A 22,363-nucleotide genomic window follows, 5' to 3' on the forward strand; every position below is an offset into this window, starting at 1 on the left:
AGAAAGTGAACTTTGCAATTATCATATAGAAGGCGCAGTCTGGACATTTTCTCTTGAATAAGTGGTGGATTTGTTTAACAGAAACTGCAAATCCACCACAATGGAAGCAAAGGAAATTGTGAAACGTCAGCTTTAAAGCACAGGGGATGCCGAGGCAAGCACATTCCAAGTTAGTTCCCCATATGGGATTTGACCCCAAAGCCTGTACACCTCCTTACAAGTGCAGATGGACAAAAATGTATAACGCAGCGCTGTAAATCTCTTATCGCAGGCAAAATGGGATGAGGACGACTACTTTCGATGGCCCGAGCGCAGAGGACAAGTCTGTTCTGGGCTGTACTGTAATTTATATGCATACTAAAACTAAAACGAACAATATGAGACAATCTTTTGGTGCCAGACCTGTAGTTTACTTTGGAGCTCGGTTATGGGTCTTTTTCTGCTCTGTCTTTTTTGTTTTTACTCTTACAAGGGCCTCAACATTACCTTGACTCACAGCAAAAACAATGAAAGACTTGCGTTTGGGACAAACCTACCGCTCTTATGCTGAAGGGGAAACCGAATCTTGATTAATGGGCTCTTATTAAAAAATTACTGAATTAAATAGTCAATTTAAGTGATTTAAACTGGGTCTTTTACAGACTATTTAAGGGACCTAACAGAATTTATGGATCGGATTCTTTTACCATTACAGCAAAAAAAGAAGAAAGAAAGAAAAGAAAAAGTAAAGAAAAGTTCTCTCTCAAACCCAGCTCTCTTTCCATTTAATTTAGGGTCTTCAAGAAGACAGTTCACTTTACAATCTTCCCCTTAAATGTATTTGTACTGTATAAGTACGCACTGAGCAAATTGTTAAAAAAAGTGCATGCCTACCTTCATTCCTACATTGCTGTTGTGCATGTCTATCCGGGCACGGAGGTCCTTGTTGGACCTCTTACCCAGGAAGTCTTTGACAAATTTGTTGCTGTACTTAAGGTTGTCTCCACAGCCGCCCCACTGCCAGGCTTTGCGGTTCTCCAGATCTGGAGCTTCGTCACAGGTGCAGCGCTCCATGCGGCCGGCGCTGCAGGCTTTCGCCATGGCGTGGGTAAGGCCTGCTGAAGAGATGGCGTAGAGGAACGCTGTCTCCTTGAACCCTGTGAGAAACATGGAGGATACAATAAAGCCAACTGTAGATTCCTGACCTGAAAAACAGTGATGTTGGTGTGATTTAATGGGTTGTATTACGCCTACAAGAACACCAGAAACCAAGTATCTCTTCTTGTACTGACATCCCAAATTAAAGTAAAATGTAAAAAAATAAATATGTGTTCTGAGTTTGTCACATCACAGAAAAATAACGGCAAATTTGAATGATAAAAAAGCTATGAAAATTTTGGAAAAATAAGCATTCTTAGCTCTCAAACACTGGGGTGTGTCCGTGGTCAGTTCTGAAACCACGACCACTTGCAGGGAAAGCTGCCATGTCTCTCAACTATCAAATACCTCTACATCCTGTATGAATGCTGGCAATTGAGCGGGTGAACCGCTGATGCTAATGCACTCTAGTTATTATTGTGTTAGGGGCTGCATTTAGTCATGATTTTAGGCCCGCCCAAAAATCAACAAAAAAATGAATTTAAAAAATGCTGTTTAACGGCCTAACTTTACATTTCGGTACTAAATGGTAAATGGACTGCATTTATATAGCGCTTTTTAACAGACCTATGGCCATCCAAAGCACTGTACATGTTGCCTCACATTCACCCATTCACTCACACATTCATACACCGACGGCGGTGTCAGCCATGCAAGGCGCCATCCAGCTCGTCAGGAGCAGCTGGGGTTAGGTGTCTTGCTCAAGGACACCTCGGCACTTGGTCCGGTGGAGCCGGAGATCAAACCACCAACCTTCGGTTTGTAGACAACCTACATGAACCACTGAGCCACTGCTGCCACTACATAGTTCAGTCATTGTAACGTGATTAATTTCTAATATTTATAATGTGTTTAGAAACAAGTCTCTCAATTGACTTTACATGGACTTTAACGGTACATTCACACGTATGGGGCTAAAGCGTTAACGCTTCTCATTTACTGTTAATGGGTGACGTCATGTGTTGCCGAACTGGATCTGTCAAAGTCGCGTCACTGCCGTTGCTCGCGGCAGAAGTTGAACAATTCTCAGCTTTTTAAGCACCAATGCATGCGTCAGCCAATCAGATCGCCGTATGCAAATAACCTAGTGCGAGCCAGCCGATTACGTTGATGCAGGACTGGAGCATGTGTTGCGGCCACGTCAAGCATTAACGTTTTCGCCCCGTGTGAATGTACCGTAAGTCTTGTTAGTCAAAAGGCAGATTTTCATCTGGCATCAAACAGACATCTGCAGTGCGGTCACTATACCAACAGTTAACTGTTTAAACACTTTTAAACTTGTCAGTTCTGAATTATACATCAAAAAACTTTGTAGGGTGGTTTCACAAACAGGGATTAGACTAGTCCTAGACTAAAATAAATGTAAGAGCTGTTCAAACTGAAAACAACTTGCACTGACATATCTTAAAATACATGCGTGACCTTTGTTTTGCATCAAAATACACCAGTAATGTTTTTAGTAAGGCATGTTTGTTAAAACTAGTTATATTTCCTAATTAAACTGAGGCCTAGTCCTAGCTTAAGCTAATCTCTCTCCGGGAAACCGCCCCTAAATGTTTAAGGCTAACTGCTAACACTAAAACGTTTGTAACATTCAAATGATCTGCTAGAATTCAATGATCTACAATGTAACTAAATAATCAACGCTATCTCATGGCAATTTGTATGTATTTCACGAGGGGGCTAATTCGTATTCATTAGTATGACCACATTCATACATTTTTGTATTATTTGCCTTTGCCCATGTGATGTTGGGGTTAGGGGTGAGGTTTCATAATAGTTTTTTTTTATGATAATCATACGTTATTGTATGATTCATTTCCAATTAGCCAGCTTGTAAAATATGTATGAATTCTCGTGAGATCAGGCTCACAATTGAGTTTTTTTTTTACATTAAAGCAAATGTATGTAATTTCTGTACTACTAGCATCACAAGTGAACAAAACACTGCAAAAAATGACTTTCTTACTTAGTGTTTTTGTCTAGTTTTCAGTAAAAATATCTAAAAATTCTTAAATAAAGACGTATTTTCTTGATGAGCAAAATGACTTTTGTAAGAATAAGTTTTAGAGAAAAAATATAAAATGTAAGCGAATTTGTGCTTAAAACAAGCAAAAAAATCTGCCAATGGAATAATGCTGCATTCACACCAGACATGTGCAGATAGAGGCGTCACGCGTGAGTGATTTCAATGTTAAGTCAATGTAAAGACGCGTTTACGCACGTCTGGAGGTCTCGCAGCGCAAATGAGGGGTTTTGCGCGGCGTGGTAGACATCTAGCATCTAGTTCGCGTGAATGTCGTGAATTGAGCGATGCCGCGGGAAACGCGCAAGTTGAAAAATCTGAACTTTGGTGAAAAATTGCGCCGCGTTAACCAATCAGGAGCTTGCTATAGTAGTGACGTGATTACAGGAAGCAAGTCACAGAATCCCCTCCCATGATGCGAATTTCCGCGTGAATGTCTCGAATTTCACGCTCAGCTTTCATGCGCGAATGAAACAAGTAAACTCAAAATGTCCAAGCACTACGTGAAAATAGCGCATTTTTGCCGCGTCTACCGCGTTTGGTGTGAATCCAGCATAACAAACATTTTCTTGAATCAAGTGTTTATAAAAAAATAAACTTATTTCAAGAAAGTTTTTTTATTCTATTGGCAGATTTTTTGCTTGTTTTAATTTACTTAAAATTTATATATTTTTTTTGTCTAAAAACTAGACTTATTTTCCTACGTCATTTTGCTCATCAAGAAAATCTTAATTTAGGAATTTTTAGATATTTTTACTGAAAACAAGACAGTGAAAGCCATTGGTTGGTACCAATGTTGCCTTTATTAGGATGACAGGCATCCTTTGAAAGGCATCAAGCACATTGCTTACCTCTCTTTAAAATGTCACCTCTGTAACGGCCCTCTAAAGTACAGTTCCACCTCTCGAAGCGAAACTGGTACTGGCACTCTAACGCGCTCATGCTGATGGCCTCTATAAGAGTCTCGGCCACACCGGGGTCCCGTCTGCACATTCTACGCTGCTTCTTCTCAAGCTTGAGTCGGTCACAGAGCTTGTAGTGCGCCTTGGCCGCCCTTTCGTCTGGCTGTGTGCTTAGGGGCAGAATGGACAGGGGTTCCTTACCTGTCAGCCTACGGCAGAAAACAAATGAACAGATACAATCAGTTTTACAGGAGATTTCTCATGTAGGAGCTGTGACTTGGAGCTGCGGCCAATAGCTTTTTACAAGCTATTAACACAAGCGACAAAAACAGCAGAAATAAATGGAAACTTAATTTGAATGCTGTCTAATATATTACAAAAACTTTTAATTCAATACGTTTGTGATCTATAATGCAAAGAACTGAAATGCATCATGAGATTTGTAGTACTGCATGTTCCAATTCAAAGAAAGATGAAACGCAGGTTGACCAGTAGCTTGAGCTTATAGTGGCACCTTTCCAAACAGATTGGCTGTTACCTTCTTAGACAAAATGTTGAATATGCCTCTCATTTGTAAGTCCGTTTGGGTAAAAACGTTTGCTAAATGAATAAAAGTAAATGTATTAGGAATTGATAAGTTTGTTTGTGCACTTGTGCCTTGCATATTCAGGTAGGTGTATGTAAATGTCATGAAACCATCACAGTCAAGACAAACAAGAACTGCAATAGACTTCCTGCTTTAAAACCACATAATTGAATAAAAGCACAAGTCGCTCTCACCTCAGATGACATGACACGAGGCAAATGCAGTAGGGAAAAATGATTGTCGGTGCCACAGGCGCAAATGCTTTCTTTAATCATTCAGTTAGTCTTAATGAATGCTTATGCGGTTAAAGTTCTTAAACGCCTGTTGCCTCCTGGAAAACAGAGGTCTAGTAGTTCAAAAGTTAATGTTCATATGAACCCTTCAGTTCACATTAATATACTTTTGTTGCATTTGTAGGCAGCGCACGATGAACCAGGACCACATTTGTTGTTTTATTTTAGAGCATTCAAACGCAAAACACACGGCCTGGGTCGACCGCATAGCTGGCGAGTGTCTAACCAGCATTCTGCGGTACGTGACGAAGAGTCGAGTGTAACTTCTATAGCACATACAGAGAACAAGACTGTCAGCTAATGACCATATTGGTCACACCAATTGACAGGACTGGCAGGGTAGTAGCTCATTATGGGTAATTTCTGGGTTCCTTTCACACGTCCAATGAGAGGCAAAGGAATAAATGGATTTACAAAACTCACGAACACACAGTTCCAACAGCGCATATGTTATTGCGGCGAAGTTAAATCTGCCACTTTTGTCTTCGAATATAGGTGCTGGCTATTATTAACTACAACCTAGGGGTTTCCCAGACAACATATATCAACAGCGAAGCAGATGTTGACATTAATGACAGCTCTAGAGGTTTCCAGAAGCATTCTACCCTGATCACTTTAATACAATTTCGCTGAGGAAAGCCATGTCGAGAGACCAAGCTTTTGGCACGGGATGTCGACTCTTGTCACGCTGCTAAATTTCCAAACGTTCATGCAATATATCCAGAGGTTGAAAAAGAGCCGCCTCATAAGGAAATCATGACACATGAAAACCTGATGTTTATTCAGTTGCTCGAATGTGACTTCATTGCAGGAATAGAAGGGCTTGTGCTTTCATTCCGTTCTCATCGTTCAGTCCTCGCTGCTTGACAAAATGGGGGATTTCTGGAAAAAGACTAGCTTTAGGTTTGATTTCCTGCTAATGAATACTTCAGAATGACCACAAGGTCCTAGACCACGTCGTGAACAAGGTTTAAGGAATGCCCATTGTACCTTACCAACACTATGTGGTCACATACCACCCGACAAGTCACCCAATATCGCCTGTGCGTTTCAATAAGTTAATTGCTACCTCAGAGGCCAAACGTGTCTTTCTTTATTTCTCATCTCTTTACAAAACGAAGGGTTCTGGTTGTTCGAATAATTTGCTGTCAAGAAACCATAAGTGCATAATCCAATTAGGACATTAGACACGCTTGTGGCTACACTGTGTGATCCTGTAATATCTTGGCACGCGGAGAGACCTCCCCTAATGTGTACCACACTCTCTGGAAATGGCAAAAAGGAATGTACAATTTCTCAGCAAAGTGTATCTTTCCATTCTACCTACATCCTTGTCTTGTGGTTATATTTTACTTTCAATTTCTTTTACAAGTTACAGATACAACCAGGGGCGAAAGCTTTTAGTCATTTTCAGTGGGAGAGTGCTCAGCCCACAATATTTATATGAGCTGATGTAGCTCAGAAGAATATTTCTTACTTAAACCAAAGAAAATCACGTATATTTATCAGGATGATGTGTTTTCTGAGAGCTTAAAAGTGTGTGTGTATGCGACAGCTGGTTGCGAGACAACTCTAATTAGTCAAAAGATTAATATCAAGGTTCCTTAAGGGCAGGGGTTCTGAAATTTTTCATTCTGCGCCCCACTTAGACAGGTATAATATATCTTAGGACCAACTAAAATACACATTTGCATTAGAAGAGGGTAGCTTTTATTTGCATTGTATGAATGAAACATTACTTTAATTGCAATAGCCTAATATTTTACAGTAAGATAACAAGACTAGTATCGTTGCTAGTTATTAATCGGATTAAACTGTTTTTGTGTCATTCACCGCAACAGTCAAGTGATTTTTTTGTGATCCCCTTATCCCACTATGTGACCCACAAGTGGATCGCAACCATATTGTGGTTATATACGCAGTCCTATATGGGAAATACAAAATCTAAATATTACGCACCAATGTATCGGCCGCCGAGATTTTTTATGAATTTGAAACCATTGGGAAAAGCACAAGAAAGGCCAATAATGAACTGCGTGAAGGCAATAAGTTGCATGTCTGTTGCATAATCCAGCATTTATAAAAACAATTAAATACTTCCCAAAACAAAAAAAATCTGTACAAATTATAGTTTGTCAGACGTGCAAACCGGGGGAAAAATAGTAACTTATTTAGTTAATCACGTAAGAGATAATTCATTCATCTGAGCCATGCAGTCAGAGAAAGAGTATTTCGGGAAAATGTCTGCGGTCAGGGCTTTTTTCAAAAAGACCAAAAATCGACAAAATCTTATCTTACTTTGTGCCCTTTCTTATTATGTTGGTCAGTTGAATGTTAAATAGATCAAATCCATGTTCAGTAAAAATAAATTAATGCAGAAATAAACTAGCTAATAGGTCAACTGTATAGTATGGTATACAAGTGTTTTTATATTGGTATCTGCATCTGTATCAGCCAATAGTTGTCTGGTCCCAATACCTCCCCTTCCCCTACATTTTTTACCCTAACCCTCACTTTTGTGTGTGCCGGTGTAGGGGTAGGGCGTCCCATTACTTTAACTCTTTCGCCGCCATTGACGAGACATCTTGTCAATCAAGAGAAAACGCTTCCCTGCCAATGACGAGTATTTTCGGCTTTCCGCAATACCGCTATTATCCAACTTTTTAAACCCGGAAGTATTGCCCTATGGCAAGCGGCTGCATGTCTGTGTCTGTTTTAAAGATCGCTCTGAATGGGATCTCTATGAAAAGTCTGTCACAAAAATTGAATTATTTCTGCTTTTTGCTCAAAATGTGGTGTTTTTGCAGAAACCTACCCATATTCAAAAGCTGATTACAAAAGAACTACTGAAGGTAGGATGAAACTGTTTTTTTTGTTTGAAAGCAGAGAAAGAGTTAAGGAGCAAGACAGAGTGCTATTTTCCTCTTAGAATCAACCCTCAAAATGTAGTCAGGACCGATGTAGGCTAAAAACGAGGGAGATGAAATTACCCAGGATACCTTGCGAGACTGGTAGACGCGTTGAAGCTGTGCGTGATGTAGGTGAGCCTTTTGGCTACATTCGCTACGCTACTTTTCATATAGTGGTGTCCCATTTCATAGTGCATAGATTTTAACCCCCACTTCTCTCGTTGAGGGGACTTTACTGTCGAGGGCACTCAAAAGCAAGTATACGTTTTAAGGGGGTAGAAATGGGACGGGCCCTAAATCCGTATCGTCACCCAAAAATCACATTGGTATCTATTGGTAAAGATTATGTTTTAATCACATTTAAAAATTGAAATAAAATCCACATAAAACAGTCTTAAAAATTATGCTTCAGCATCCCAAATTGTGTTTATTTCTCAGGTCCAGCTAATCCACATCCACATTGTAGAGTAAACAACCTTTATCGCATAACTGTAAGGCATGAAACTCATTCCTTATACCTTCATTTCAAGCATTGCAATGTTTCTATTAAAAAGAAGATTTTGGCTCTGTTAACTGTAAAATAAATAAATGTATACACATGTATTTATACACATAGTCTGTCTCTGCCATAATAATGTCTCTGATAATAATAATACACATGACCAAAAATTGCTAAACAGATTTTGAGGGTGCTGACACAGGTTAAAAGCAGGCTTTTAGGGGAGCTGAAATGAAAAACTTAAACACTCATTGTAGTTCTTCATAGGAACCATGGCGCATTAGGCTACGCTTTGGGGTTCATTTATACTTCTGCATCGTTGTTTACCTTATCATGCACTTATACATGTGGATCACTAGTAGGCAATGTCCACACTGGGCATGTATACACAGTATTAAGGCAAAGCCAAAGAAGAAGCAGTTTGATGTTGGAGAAGCATCAGCAGTGATGGATAGCCTGGGTTTCCTCATGCTGCCTTGCGCACAAAACTATGGACCTTTTTTGCCCCTGAAATAGGGAAACAATCACAGAATGGGGAGGGGCAGGAAGAAGATGACGTTAGCCTGGTGTTAGCCAGGCTAAGTTATGGAGGTAAATACACAGCGACTATTGATGCAGTGAAATATCAGTCCTCAACTTGTCTCATCTTTACCGTCGCAAGCGAAAATGCGTATGAGGAAATGCAACACAGATTTTTTTGACTGATGGAAGGGGTTCTAGGAGACCAATTAAAGTGCTTGAGGTCTACGGTAAACAAACGCGTTGTTACATTCAGGCTACGCAGAGCTATGCACAGCCTACGGCGTACTGTAGGTCCTACGCGGGACCTTAAATTACGCCCCAAATACAGTATAGCAGCATTTATGGATACAATACAAAACTGAAGACAGAATGTAAATGAAACTTGAGTAAAGCTTACAAGTGCTACGACAATTTCTTACAGCAGCAAACAAAATCAAATGTATGATGCAAATAGTGGCCGGGGCCAAAAATACATAGTCTGCAGGATTCAGTCCATGTTCTAAAGGGGGAATTCTGAAGACATAACACAGATTTAAACAGGTGGCTGCGAATGTCTGCGAGACATTTCCCTAGAGAGCCCTGACAAGGCATGAGTTCATGCGACTAGTCAGCATGTTTAAAAGAACACAAGAGAAATCTTTGTGAGCCGAAGCTAAGTGTAAAGAATCTGTTTGCTGCTGTAATTTGACATCTATTGACAAACTGTGAAACAGAAACTAGGCAAGCGAAGACTTGTATGAACGTCTTCACAACGCCCATGTCTAGGGCTTATTTTATTATGAGACTTTAATCCTCTGCACCACAGTGGTATTTGGCTTAGATTTGACGCAGATTCATACATTTGATGTACACTTCATGACACTTTGGAATGTAACCATTACTTACAGTACATGATCAAATATCAACAAATCTGCAGTTACACGGAGTGACGAGGTTTTTAAATTTATGTTTTGAAATCTCAACTGCATATGCCGGTCTGTAAAACGCAAATGCTAGCAAGCACGATACTGTAATCGCAATATTTAAAACAGAATTTTAATGCAACCCAAGCAAACGTTTTATTGTAAACTTTGCCACTAGGGGCACCAGAGTAAATATTTGTGTTTCACTTCAACTAGTGCTATGGCGGAGCAACAGTATGTTGATGTTTAAAGCGAACTACCCGAATAACAAAATAAAGTATGTTTTTTATTCTATGCCTAATCACTTATTTCTCACAGACTCAATCATTCTACCGGAAAACACTCAAGTTAAATCGACAGCATCGATCCTTAAAATCCTTAAGAATCATTATCATCCAATAACATCAAGACCAAAGACATGCTAGACTGTAAAAACTCGTGGCACTGAAGACAAACAGATAGGCATCACACAAAACAAAAGAAAAATTTCATGTCATGCTTCTGAGAAGACTTTGAGACGTGCTTCTATCTGCAACACAAAAGCTACTATGGAACTGGAGAGCTGCCAGAGACATTGAGCTCCACTAATCCCTGGGCTACTGGTGATGGCTTACAGCCCAGTATTTTTAGCCTTTTACCCAGAGTGCTGGAGGGCAAGCCTGGATGTGTGAGAATGGAGAGCAGTCAAAAATTCTGGCTTTTGAGAGATGAAGTCACCACAGCTATGTGTGAGCTTTTATGCGAGCCCTTTTTCCAAAAACTGTATAGATTTGACAGACAGCCCTACGGCTTATTGGTGCCTACATCAATATGAGTTTACTTTCTGGAAAGTCTAGTTATCTGAAAATAACTTTTGTACCGACTTCTTCAGAATGCATTCAAGTTTAAATCACTGCTATCATGTCTGTATTATTATACACGTCACTACATTGACCCAGCCCAGAACTTCAACTTCACTGTTGAAGTCGACATAAGTTGGCCTTTGAAAACCTGTTATGTCATATGACGAATTTGCAGATAAAGAAAAAAAATGTAGGGTGGGACTTTTTATGCATCAGAAATCAATAGAATAGTGAAAAAGCATTACATCACTAAATAGGCAGGTGTTTTTTTTTTTTTTTTTTTGGAGTATCATCAATTTTGTAAGAGTAGAGATTAGGGTTATGCAGTCATGTGCTGTAGTACAGTGTTTCCCAACAAGGGGGTCGGGGCCTGTAGGGGGCCTCAGCAGAATTCCAAGAGGGCCTCAAGATGACTTAAAATTATAAAAAAATTAAATTGAATAAAACAAGGATTTAAATAAACTAAAACAAGCAAAAACCAAGATGTTTCTTATTTTTTCTGGCCATTTTAGTAGCGAAAATACATTTGTCTAGTCATTCCAAGTTTTATTTAATTTTATGTGGAAAAAATTGAGTGAGTGGGGGGCCTTCAAATATTGTTGTGGGCAACTAGGGGGTCTTGAAGTGAAAAAGGTTGGGAACCACTGCTGTAGTATATTTGCATTCATAACTACATTGAATACAAATTTAATCTCAAGTCTCAATTGAATCACAATGTAAAATCCTCATTTATCTGTAAGCCTGTTTCACTCTCAAAAAGGTACAAATGCTGTCATTGGGGCAGTACCCATAAAAGTGCATTTAGTACCTCAAAGGGACAAATTGGTAGTAAACGTCTACATACCTATATCTGAATGGCACATATTAGGACCTTTACAAAGGGTACCGTCCCATCAACATCCTATTTGCCTTTCTTAGTTGGAAAAAAGCTTGCATGCACTTAGAGGGTTTTGCAGTGGAAGACAGTCAAATTTGTGCAGCTGAAAGCTATGCAACTAAACCGGTAGCTGTATATTGAAAAGCAACACAATAAAGTGGCACTGTAACAACCACAGTAGGTAGGCTAGAGGCATAATGACTATACAATATTATTAAATACCACTTAAAATGTATAAGTTAAATGGACTTTGTCGACCACAATGCCTAGCAGGTTGGTCCTATAAAACTCCTTGGCTATCATGTCTTGCCATATCCAAACATCCTTCTTGGATATGAAGTTGTTTAACGCCAAACGTTTTTTTTTTATAAACTTGCATTCATACTACTTAGAACACTATCTCAAAGGCTGCATTGAAAAGTTACTTTGCATCTGCTGCCATGTTGGAAAAACAAAACTGCTTCGGTGTGTTGCATAGACGTCGTCATCGTCTTGCTGCCCCCTCCCCGTTCTGTGATTGGTTCCCTATTTCAGGGGGAAAATTGTTCCATGGTTTCCATGCTAGACTTGCAGCGTGAATAAATATGTGTGCAAGGCTGCAAGGGGAAACCCAGGCTATGCATAAACATGAATACAGAGAAAAATATGCAACACTTATTGCTGTATTGCTATGTTTGATCGAATCAATCTGTGTGCTTCTCATAACAGGTACTGTAGTATAATTCCCTATGGCCAAAAAAGTATTCAGGCTAATATGAATAATTGCAGATATATCAACATAGCAGTGAGGAATGCTGTTCGACAAATCCCTAAAGTCCATCATTGCTGTCGAAGTTGATTCCATTGAACAATACTCATGCCCAGGGGGGGCATAAAGGGTCTTCTTGTCATCAAAATAAGTGAAGTATATCTTAGTGTCAAGACACTGAAAGCTGAGCTGGCAGTACATTTTTAGCATGACAACAATAGGAAGGTCTCATGTTCTGCTAAACCAGCAGTACTCAATACGGCTCTTGGTGATATACTTTCCTTCACAGTTTAGTCCCAACCCTGCACCCAACACACCTGCCTGTCATTTCTAAGTGAACTCGAAGACCTTGACTAGCTGGTTCAGGTGTGTTTGATTAGTGCTTGAGCCGAGCACCGCAGGAAAGCAGGGTTGCGTCTAAAGAGTAAACCCTGTTCTGCAAAAAACTGAGATTGGAAGCCATCAGGGTTAAGATTACAGGTGGGGTTATGGATCTCTGTGAGACAAATAAACACAGAGTATGAATGTTGCATACAATCTCACTATACTTCTTAGAGAACAAGAGCTATCTAGACACCACAGGAAAGTAGCACCCCAGGAGCTTTGTTTTGAACTGTTAACTGTAAAAATATGATACAAGACTAACTTTTCTTTTCTGATATTTCCTAAAATGTGTTTCCAATTAAAAGTATGCAATATGATGTCAGATGATGGATTGAATCTTGGATTAAATCCATACTGTATATCACACCACTGTAAACACAAATATAATTCATAATTAAATCTTTAGCAAACTAACCTACAATTGCACATTTATGCATTTGATAGATGCTTTTATCCAAAAAAGACTTATAGTGCATTACAAGCTATACAGTTTATCAGTGTGCTCCCTGGGATCAAACCCATGCTCAACCAAGTACAGTAAGCTATCTAAACTTTCCCAAACCACCCCTTTCTTAACACCTACTGTACTACTCCTTCCTTTTGCAAAATAAAAGATTTCTAATCTTAAAGGGCATCTGTTTTTTGTGCTAAAAACAACGTTATTTGGTGTATTTGTTATTATACACTGTATTCGTGTGGTTCATGGTTCAAAAAACACATTATTTTCCACATACCGTACATTTTTGTAGCTCCAGATATCCCTGTCTTCCCGAAATGCACTGATTTTGAACAAAGGTCATCGGTAAAAGCGCTGTGTCCCTGATTGGCCAGCTAATCTGTAAATTGTGATTGGCCTAAATGCCTCTGACGTCAGTCAGAAATGTGACGCTCCTTACCATGTTTGAAAGATTCGCTCACAATGTAATGCTAACTTACAGGCTGAAGCGGGAGGAATTATGATAAATTCGGTCTTGTCTACATCAACAGGCCCAGAAAGTAAATCCGTGTGTTTGTTGTAGTCCAAGAAAAAAGATTTACGTTGGAGACGATATCTCGCGTCATCGTTTACTTTGGGATATGTACTTTTCTTATATCATTAACATGTACTACAACACTTATGCTGCGTTCACACCAGCCGTGGTAGAGGCGTCAAGCGCGAGTGATTTCAATGTTAGGTCAATGTGAAGACGCGTTGACGCGTGTCTGGAGGTCTCGCGGTGCAAATGAGGCGTTTAGCGTAGCGTGGTAGACGCGATTCCGCCTCATTCAAGCGTGTAGTTCACGCGAATGGTGCGAATGGAGCGTTGCTGCGGCAAACGCCCGAGTTGAAAAATTTGAACGCGCCACGTTAACCAATCAGGAGCTTGCTCTAGTAGTGATGTAATTACAGGAAGCGAGCGGAGTTGCAGAAGCCCCTCCCATGATGCAAATTTCTGCGTGATTGTCTCAATAACTAGAATTTCACACGCGGCTTTCACGCGCAAATGAAGCAAGTAAACTCAAAATGTTCAAGCAGCAAACTAGACACGGTAGACGCGATTTTGACGCCTCAAACGCGGCTGGTGTGAACCCACGGTTACACACCAAAGAAAATGTACAATCGTGAATCGGACGAAAAGGTGCTCTTTAATCTGCTACTTGTTTTAGATGCTGTGTAATAAAAGGTCAGTCCTGGATTTACGAAAGTCCACAAATCAAACTTTCTTAAATCTGAATGAAAGACCCCTCAATCTTAAATGCCTTTTCTCAAGAGATTTCAAAGTTAACATAGAAAACAATATTCCAATATTAACTCGATTAAGACAATACTCTGATTAAGAAAGTACCTTAATCCAACTAAAGTCATAATCTCATTAAAAACAAATCAAATTAATGTGGCGTATTCATATTTTAGTTGCATTATAAAAGTGCATCGTTGACATGCCTACACCTTAATCACACTATTAACATTGTGTTAGAGTTTTCGCAACATTTTGCGACAGGACACATAAACACACGGCAGTGGTCAACCGCTTGGCAGCAAACAAGAGAGCAAGGAGCAAAGCCACTTTGAGGGAAGCCTGCAAGATTTGCATAAAAACGTGTAACGCTGCAGTACACAGGGAAAGAGACCAGATGTTGTTTAATGAAAAAAGTGAAATAATTTTATTATAAATATTGTACTATGTTGTATAAAGTTTAATGAACAAATGTGCACGTATAGCATTACAAATAACTACACTTGAAGCTTTCGTAAAATAAAATAAAAAACTGAATCATGGCTACATCCGAAAGCTCTAAAATGCGGCATTCGGAGGCACCATTCCAAGGCAGGAAGGCATCAAGGCACGTCCGAATTCAATTCACTTCTTGTCTTCTAAGACACCTTTATCAGGTCGAGTTTTGAAAGCGGCATAGATGTATCCTTTGCTGCCTTCAATGTCTCACAATACTACGTGTACGCAGGTTGAGTCTGGTTGAATTCGAAAAAAATTAAATGTTGGCCAGATAAGCATTTTAGTGTAAATATTCTTCACCTTTTACACAATCTGATTGCATTTTCAGCAAGAAATTAGTATTGTAGAATTCAAATATCCAATTAATTATCACAAAGGCAATCTTTGTTCATATTTTAAGCTAAATTTCCGTACGCTGCATATGAAGGCTGTCTGAATGTTTTTCCCGGACCTGCCTTCATGCACAAACATCTCCGAAGTCACTGCCTCAGCTTTCGGACGCAGCCCATAGTGAAGAACTGTATGTTGATACGTGACGTGTGCCATTAATCCATTTATATTCTATGATAATAACTTTAATTCAGAAATTGTCTTATTCAGAATAAGGTCAATAATTAGATTACAGCTGTCCATGTAAAGTGAACGTAGTCATTGTCTCAAACTGTGCTCAGGTTCTCCAATACACCAAAGTCTACTATCAAAAAATGTATACTGCAATGAGACAGCAATAAACAGGTTAAGGTTAAACTTTATTTGTCCCCAAAGGGAAATTTGTCTTTCCCTACAGTTTTGTTCTGAACAGACAATAAACAAAAATAAATAATAATAATAATAAAAAAATACATCAATCAATAAATCTAAAATGTAAAGTGCGTATACCCAAGGTTCTAATATGTGCAGCGAACAGTCCATCTAACCTCCTGTGCAATGAAAAACAACATCTGACTAAACACAATTTTCTCTAGATATTCATTCACTGATTTACTTTTACAGTCCTGCAGCGTTTACAGTCTTTGTTTCCGGTGTTCATATGCAGCGGGAGATATTAACAGCAGTGTTGTGTAATCTGTTGGGTTGTATGATTCCTAACACTTTTTCCATCATGCTTTCTTTGCAGTATTCTCACTAGAGTCTTTATTCAGCGCTCAAACTCTGCGCTCTGGGGCTTGTTTGTCCCGTTTTTATTACTGTCAGCACTTCATATTACCCGTGACATTACCATCATATGCATTTTCCGTGGTAAGGGCTGAACTAAAATGGTCCATTACACACTCTAAAAGTTCTTGCCAGGTTCCTTATAGTTGTTGTTTATTCTAAAGTCTGTTGTCTGTTTATGCAGCTTACACGGGGAGCATAGTTTTGACCTCGTGATAAAGTGTTAATGACTTTTTAAATGTCATTAGAGAATTAATAATGGATGAGAAACCACAACAAAGTTCAAAGATGAAAGCCACAAACATACTGTGCATTGCACAAAAGGACCCACAGGTAAATGCAATTTAAAGCATATTGTGTCATTGTATGCTTGTATAGTCACATCTAGAGCTTTTGACAATCCATTCACACATTCAAGGTCACGACCTTTCTGTCTAACAGTTCTTTACGTGCACCACAACGGCAAGTGTTACATTTGAGGTATGAAATTGTGTGGGCTCATGAACAATATGAAGATTTTGGTTCCAAAATGAGAGAAATCTTGTTTTTGGATTGTACATTCCAATTAATATCAATCAAACTGCACTTGGTTTGTTTTGATTTAAGCCTTCATAACTAAAAAAATACAGCTAAGTAGCACAATAAAACACAATAAAAACATGATAACATAATAATAATAAACATGTTTTGACAAAAAAATGTAAAAACGGAGTTATCTCGTTTTGGAACCAAACTTTCATATGATGTCAAAAGAGGAGAAATCACTTGGACAAAAACTGATCATGTGGAAGAGGTAAGGTCAGAGGATAACATTCAAACCTGATGTTGCTCTTAGTTTGGGAGATTATATAAAACAGATGTGAGAAGATATGGTGTAACTAATCTTACTCAAATTCTCCCAGTTTCCCAACATCATCTACAAGTAGCACTAGGGAATATAAACTTGGAGTTAAAGCGCCATTATATTAATACATGTGTATATAGTATTTAAAATGATTTTGCAGGCAATACAAATTTGTGCAACATTACAATAAATTTCATGTGCTTTTTATCATTGAATGTGACCTGCCTGCATTAAAGGACAAGTTCGGTATTTTACACTTAAAGCCCTGTTTTCAGATTGTTTATGATGAAATAGAACGGTTTTGACTGAAATTTCGACATGCGGCTGCCCCGAGAATTTTCGGATGTTTGTTGTTTCACCTCCCACCTCTACAATGGGTGTATAGGTGCAAAGGAACAATCCTTCCTAAAATGCATTAAACTTTCGTTTACAAAGAGTTCACTGATATGCTCACACAAAAATCGCTGCAAAAGATCCTTTCCAACAGGTGTTTTAGCATTCTATGTAAAATTGTGGACCTATTTGTCCAAACGCCTCACACCCGTACATTCTTTCGTTGAGAGCTTGAATAATAGACACTCCAGCCCAGTTGGTGGCGATAACCCGCCTTTGCCAATTGCAAGAATACAAACAACGTTCCCGGCGGCGGAGTAATACCGTACCTCACAGCACATCTAATACAGTCAATGGAGTTGGACAAAACTACGATAAAACCTGTTGGAATGTGTCTTTTGCAGCAATTTTTGTGTGAGCATATCAGTGAACACCCCTGACCACTCGGTGAGTTTCACGTCTTTGTTAACGAAAGTTTAACGCATTTTATGAAGGATTGTTCCTGTGCACCTATAGAGCCACTACAGCGGTGGGAGGATACAAGAAACACCCGAAAATTCTCGGGCCAGCATCACATGTCCAAATCTCAGTCAAAACCGTTCTATTTCATCATAAACACTCTGAAAACAGGGCTTTAAGTGTAAAATACCGAACTTGTCCTTTAAGACTTCTGCATTAAAAGGATAGTTCGGCCAAAATGATATTAAACCCATGATTTACTCACCCCGAAGCCATCCGAGATGCATATCTCCATCATTTTTCAGACAAACACATTTTCAGTTATTTTAGAAAATGCCTTATATCTTCCAGCTGCTAAACAGTAAAGTTATGGGGTCCAGCTCCTTCAAGTCCAAAAAATGTGCAAATATCCTTTCTCAAAGAAATCCAAACGGCTCCAGGATGATAAACAAAGGTCTTCTGAGGGTAATCCATGCGGTGTTGTAGAAATTTCCATATTTAAATCTTTATAAACAAAAATAACTAGCTTCTGATAACACCGCCATCTTAGGGGCCAGTCACACCAAAAACGTTTATGGCAGTTGCAGGCGCCTTTTTTGAATGATATTCTATGGGCAGGGCGCGTTTGCGCGCTGTTTATGCGCGCCGAGCGCCTTGCGTTTTTTTGCCGCCTGCCGCTTGCCGCACACGCGTTTTTGAAGGAGCGCTGAGAGCGGAGAAGCGCCCGACGTCATTCGCGTCTTTCCATTGTCCAATCGAATGAGGGGAGAGGCGGGCCTTACGTTGTGGTGAGGGAAGATTACAGTTGCTTTGAAGAACCGGACTCCACTCGCTCACTCTCTCCTGCGTGTTTGTGCACCTCTCATCCTCAAACAAGGTCAGAGCAAGCGCCCTCTTTTTAAGGTTTCTGCTAATATGACAGTTAACAGCAAAAGAGCGCTCACGCTTTAATATTTGATTGACAAGACAGCTGACTCGATGGTTGCTTAGCAATATGAAAAGCTGCGTCGCACTGCTCTTTTTTAAAAAAAGGCAGTGCGTCGCGCCTTGCGTTTGCAAGCGTTTAAAGCGCTTTTGGTGTGACTGGCCACTTAGACTCCTCTGTATTCAGGAAAGAGTATCAGCGTAGTGTACACACTTTTCTTTGTGACCTATGACAAATTCGGGGTAGGGGCACAGAGCAGCAGGAGAGAAACCTCTGTAAACTGCGTACGCTCTCATCTTGAATGCAGACGCCACTAAGATGGCGGCATTACCGGAAGCAAGTTATTTTCGTTTATAAAGTTTTAAATGTGGATTACCCTCAGAAGGCCTTTGTTTATCATCGTGGACCCGTTTGGATTTATTTTGTGAAGGATGGATGCAGATTTTTTGGACTTGAAAGACGTGGACCCTGCAACTTTACATTTGATTAACTGAAAGATCTAAAACATTTTCTAAAATAACTGAAAATGCATTCGTCTGAAAAATGATGGATATATGCATCTCAGACGGCTTCGGGGTGAGTAAATCATGGGTTTAATGTCATTTTTGGCCAAACTATCCCTTTAAGTCTTTATATTCATTTGGACAATAGCTGTCCGGAAAACATAATTTGTGATTTGTAATTCAAATTGCAACTAAAAAGATGCTGTTTTCTAATAAAAATGCTATTTCACAGCAAATACACACAGAAATAAATAGACATGATCAACAGATATATAATCTCTAAAATATAATAGCCCTACTTGAAATATATATAAAAATTCTTAAATGAATGTGTTTAAAAGCGATATAGGCCTGCAATATACTGAAAACATGATTTGTGATAACTGAAACAACTTTGCGATGCTGTAATGACTTAAGTTTGTAAAATCAAATTCAATTATATGAATAAATATATTAAATAACTGAAAATTGTATAACATACATGCTTTACTTTCTTTCTGGAAAAAGCATCACCCTCTCTGTCACGCCAGTCTCTCTGCTATATGCATCAACCTAAAACTTTAAATGCAAACCAATTATTCCACATCCAAACCATTACGATATTCACATTTAAGATATTATGATCACTTAAATAATTCTTGCACTCCTACTAGAGGGTCAGCAAACACTGCCATACAAACATAACTGCTTGGGGCAAACAAAAACAAGTGCTTGTCTGGTGTACAAAAACGCACACACGCACATGCCGAGCTGAAACATCGAAGAGAGACAGTTAACCCTTCTGAAAGCAGACTAAGCAATGTCGCTTCCAATACGTTTGGGCTTGCTGGTTGTGTGGTCTCCCGGCTGGCAGGTCAGGGTCCCCAACAGTGCAATTACTCCAAATGCATGCCAATCATTCCCCCCAGCTGTTGACCCCAAACAAAGCCTTTTCTCAGACAAAACCCCCCAGCTGTCTACTGCGGTAACCCAAAACAAAGACAGATGTGGGGGAACGTGTAAGTTACTCGCGCAGGCCAAACAAAAACCTTTGAGGAGTCCATTTGTGTTTCTGTCTTGGCTTGGAATGCACATCTTCAATTCTCTGGACAAAAATACGGCCATCATAATCCAATCTCAGCAGTCTATCGGCAACGTGGATTTAACGTTAGTTCGTGCTGATCGTTCAACTAAAGTGTTTCAAGATGCTGCAGTGACAGTTTGCACACTAAAATAAATTTGACACACGTATGTTAAAGATATTGTAAAGAAAGCAAGCGAATCTTAAAACGGCCAAAGCCTGCACAACATCAACTGAACGTACCCGCTGCTCTGACCCTGACCCCAACTCAACTCTTCTCTGCTTTTCTGGTGTAAAACATTTCCCTCCAGGGGCAGGAGACCGCCTCCTCCAGGTGTAGAAAAGTACATCTTCCACTGGAGACCACAGGAAGAACATCATCTCCAAAAACGGCCCTCTAAAAAACACTCCTTCTCTTGCATGGGTCTGGATGAATGTGAGCCTCATGTAGAGTTTGGCTGGCCCGGCCCAGCAGGAATGCAAGAGCGGTAGACCCAGCTAAGCAGCACTGGCAGCCTGTTTTACATCTTTTCGCCCCCAATGCTGCAGCCAAATAATCCTAATGACTCCCTTCATAATAATCAAGCTAAAGTGAATATTTACCTGTGGGGTGCGGTAAGAATGACAGGTTAGTGATTACTGCCGATATAGTCAAGACTTGCTGGATGTTTTTGTTTGTTTATGGGTTTGAGAACCAATGGTGGTTGTTAAGGTGCCATTATTAAATTGGTTACTGTGTGCATGTCATGTATAAAGAGAACGGTAACCACATATTATATTTTTCGTCATTATGTAGGACATATAATTTACTTCATGTGCTGTGAAACTCAGGGTGCACTTGCTTTGAATCATGCCTGAGCGTGATTGTCCCCACTCCTCCACAAGCTTACACTCACACTGTACTTTTATTGATCTGTGCCCGAGCATGCTTTCGTCATTAGGACAAAGCTTTTCTTCTCTGACCACTATTCTTCTTCTTGTTTTATTGGTAGGTGTCGTTTGAGTGATATGTTACAGATATACTGCCGCCTGCTTTATCGGAGTTGATTGCAGCAAACACCAATACGCACAGTGGGATTTTTTATAGAAAGATGAAAGGGACACAACACAAATATGCTCATTTTCCAGCTCCCCTAGAGTTAAACAATTGATGTTTACCGCTTTGGAATCCATTCAGCTGATCTCCGGGTTTGGCGGTACCACTTTTAGCATAGCTTAGCATAATCCATTGAATCTGATTAGACCATTAGCATCGCCCTAAATAATAACCAAAGAGTTTTCATATTTTTCCTATTTAAAACTTGACTATTGAAAGTAACCAAGGGGACTATTTTCAGGCAGTGCGTAATATCATTACGCCTGCTGCAGCCATGTTACATCAGCAAAGTCCTTGATTATTACACCAGAACGAGGGTATAACCATATCTGCCTAGAAAATCACAACTTTACATTTTTCGTCGGTCTTAGTACACGATGTAACTACGGAAGAGTCAAGTTTTAAATAGGAAAAATATTGAATCTCTTTATTTTTAGCGCGATGCTAATGGTCTAATCAGATTCAATGGATTATGCTAAGCTATGCTAAAAGTGGTAGCGCCAGACCCGGAGATAAGCTGAATGGATTCCAAAACTGTGAAAATCAAATGTTTAACTCTAGGGGAGCTGGAAAATGAGCATATTTTAAAAAGTGGAGTGTTCCTTTAAAATACAGGAGAAATATAGGAAATTATTTTAACAGGATGATGGGTTGACAGGTATGTCTTGGGCATGGTTCGATTTGGATAGTGTGAGTACGCCTTAAGTCCTTTTTAGTTACCAATATGTTACCACAAGTATCTTCTCGTGTAGTAAAACTACAATAATTAAACTGTTGAACAATGCTAGTTAGGTATCACATTTGGTTCGCTACGTAAAGGTCATGGGTTCGATCCTTGGGTAACACACATACTCATAAAATGTACAAAATTAATTCACTGTAAGCCACTTTGGATAAAAACATTTGCCAAATGCAGAAATGTAAAATGCTGTACAAGCTATAATCATTATAAAACATTTCTTCCACAGATGGAAAAGTGATCTAAAAAACACGAAACCATTATACATCACATTACGATTATGGTTTGAAGTAACTTTACTTCAACTCAAAGTCTATTTTACCATTAAATTATTTTAACAGTTAAATATATTACACACATCTGAGAAAGTTAGAAAAATTGACGTTTAATGAAATCAAAGAAATTT

General features: G+C 39.3%; 1 protein-coding gene across 1 annotated transcript in view; it reads right to left on the reverse strand.

The window, feature by feature from the left end:
* wnt9a (wingless-type MMTV integration site family, member 9A) overlaps nt 1-22,363 on the reverse strand; it is a 43,497-nt gene that overhangs the window by 5,306 nt on the left and 15,828 nt on the right. The window contains exons 2-3 of the mRNA XM_055203074.2: nt 4,015-4,274; nt 874-1,136 (exon numbers count right to left, since the gene is read on the reverse strand). Coding sequence (XP_055059049.1) covers nt 874-1,136; nt 4,015-4,274 — 523 coding nt within the window. The remainder of the gene's footprint in view (nt 1-873; nt 1,137-4,014; nt 4,275-22,363) is intronic.

The sequence above is a fragment of the Misgurnus anguillicaudatus genome, chromosome 2 (assembly GCF_027580225.2).
Source record: "Misgurnus anguillicaudatus chromosome 2, ASM2758022v2, whole genome shotgun sequence".
NCBI classification, from domain to species: Eukaryota; Metazoa; Chordata; class Actinopteri; order Cypriniformes; family Cobitidae; genus Misgurnus; species Misgurnus anguillicaudatus.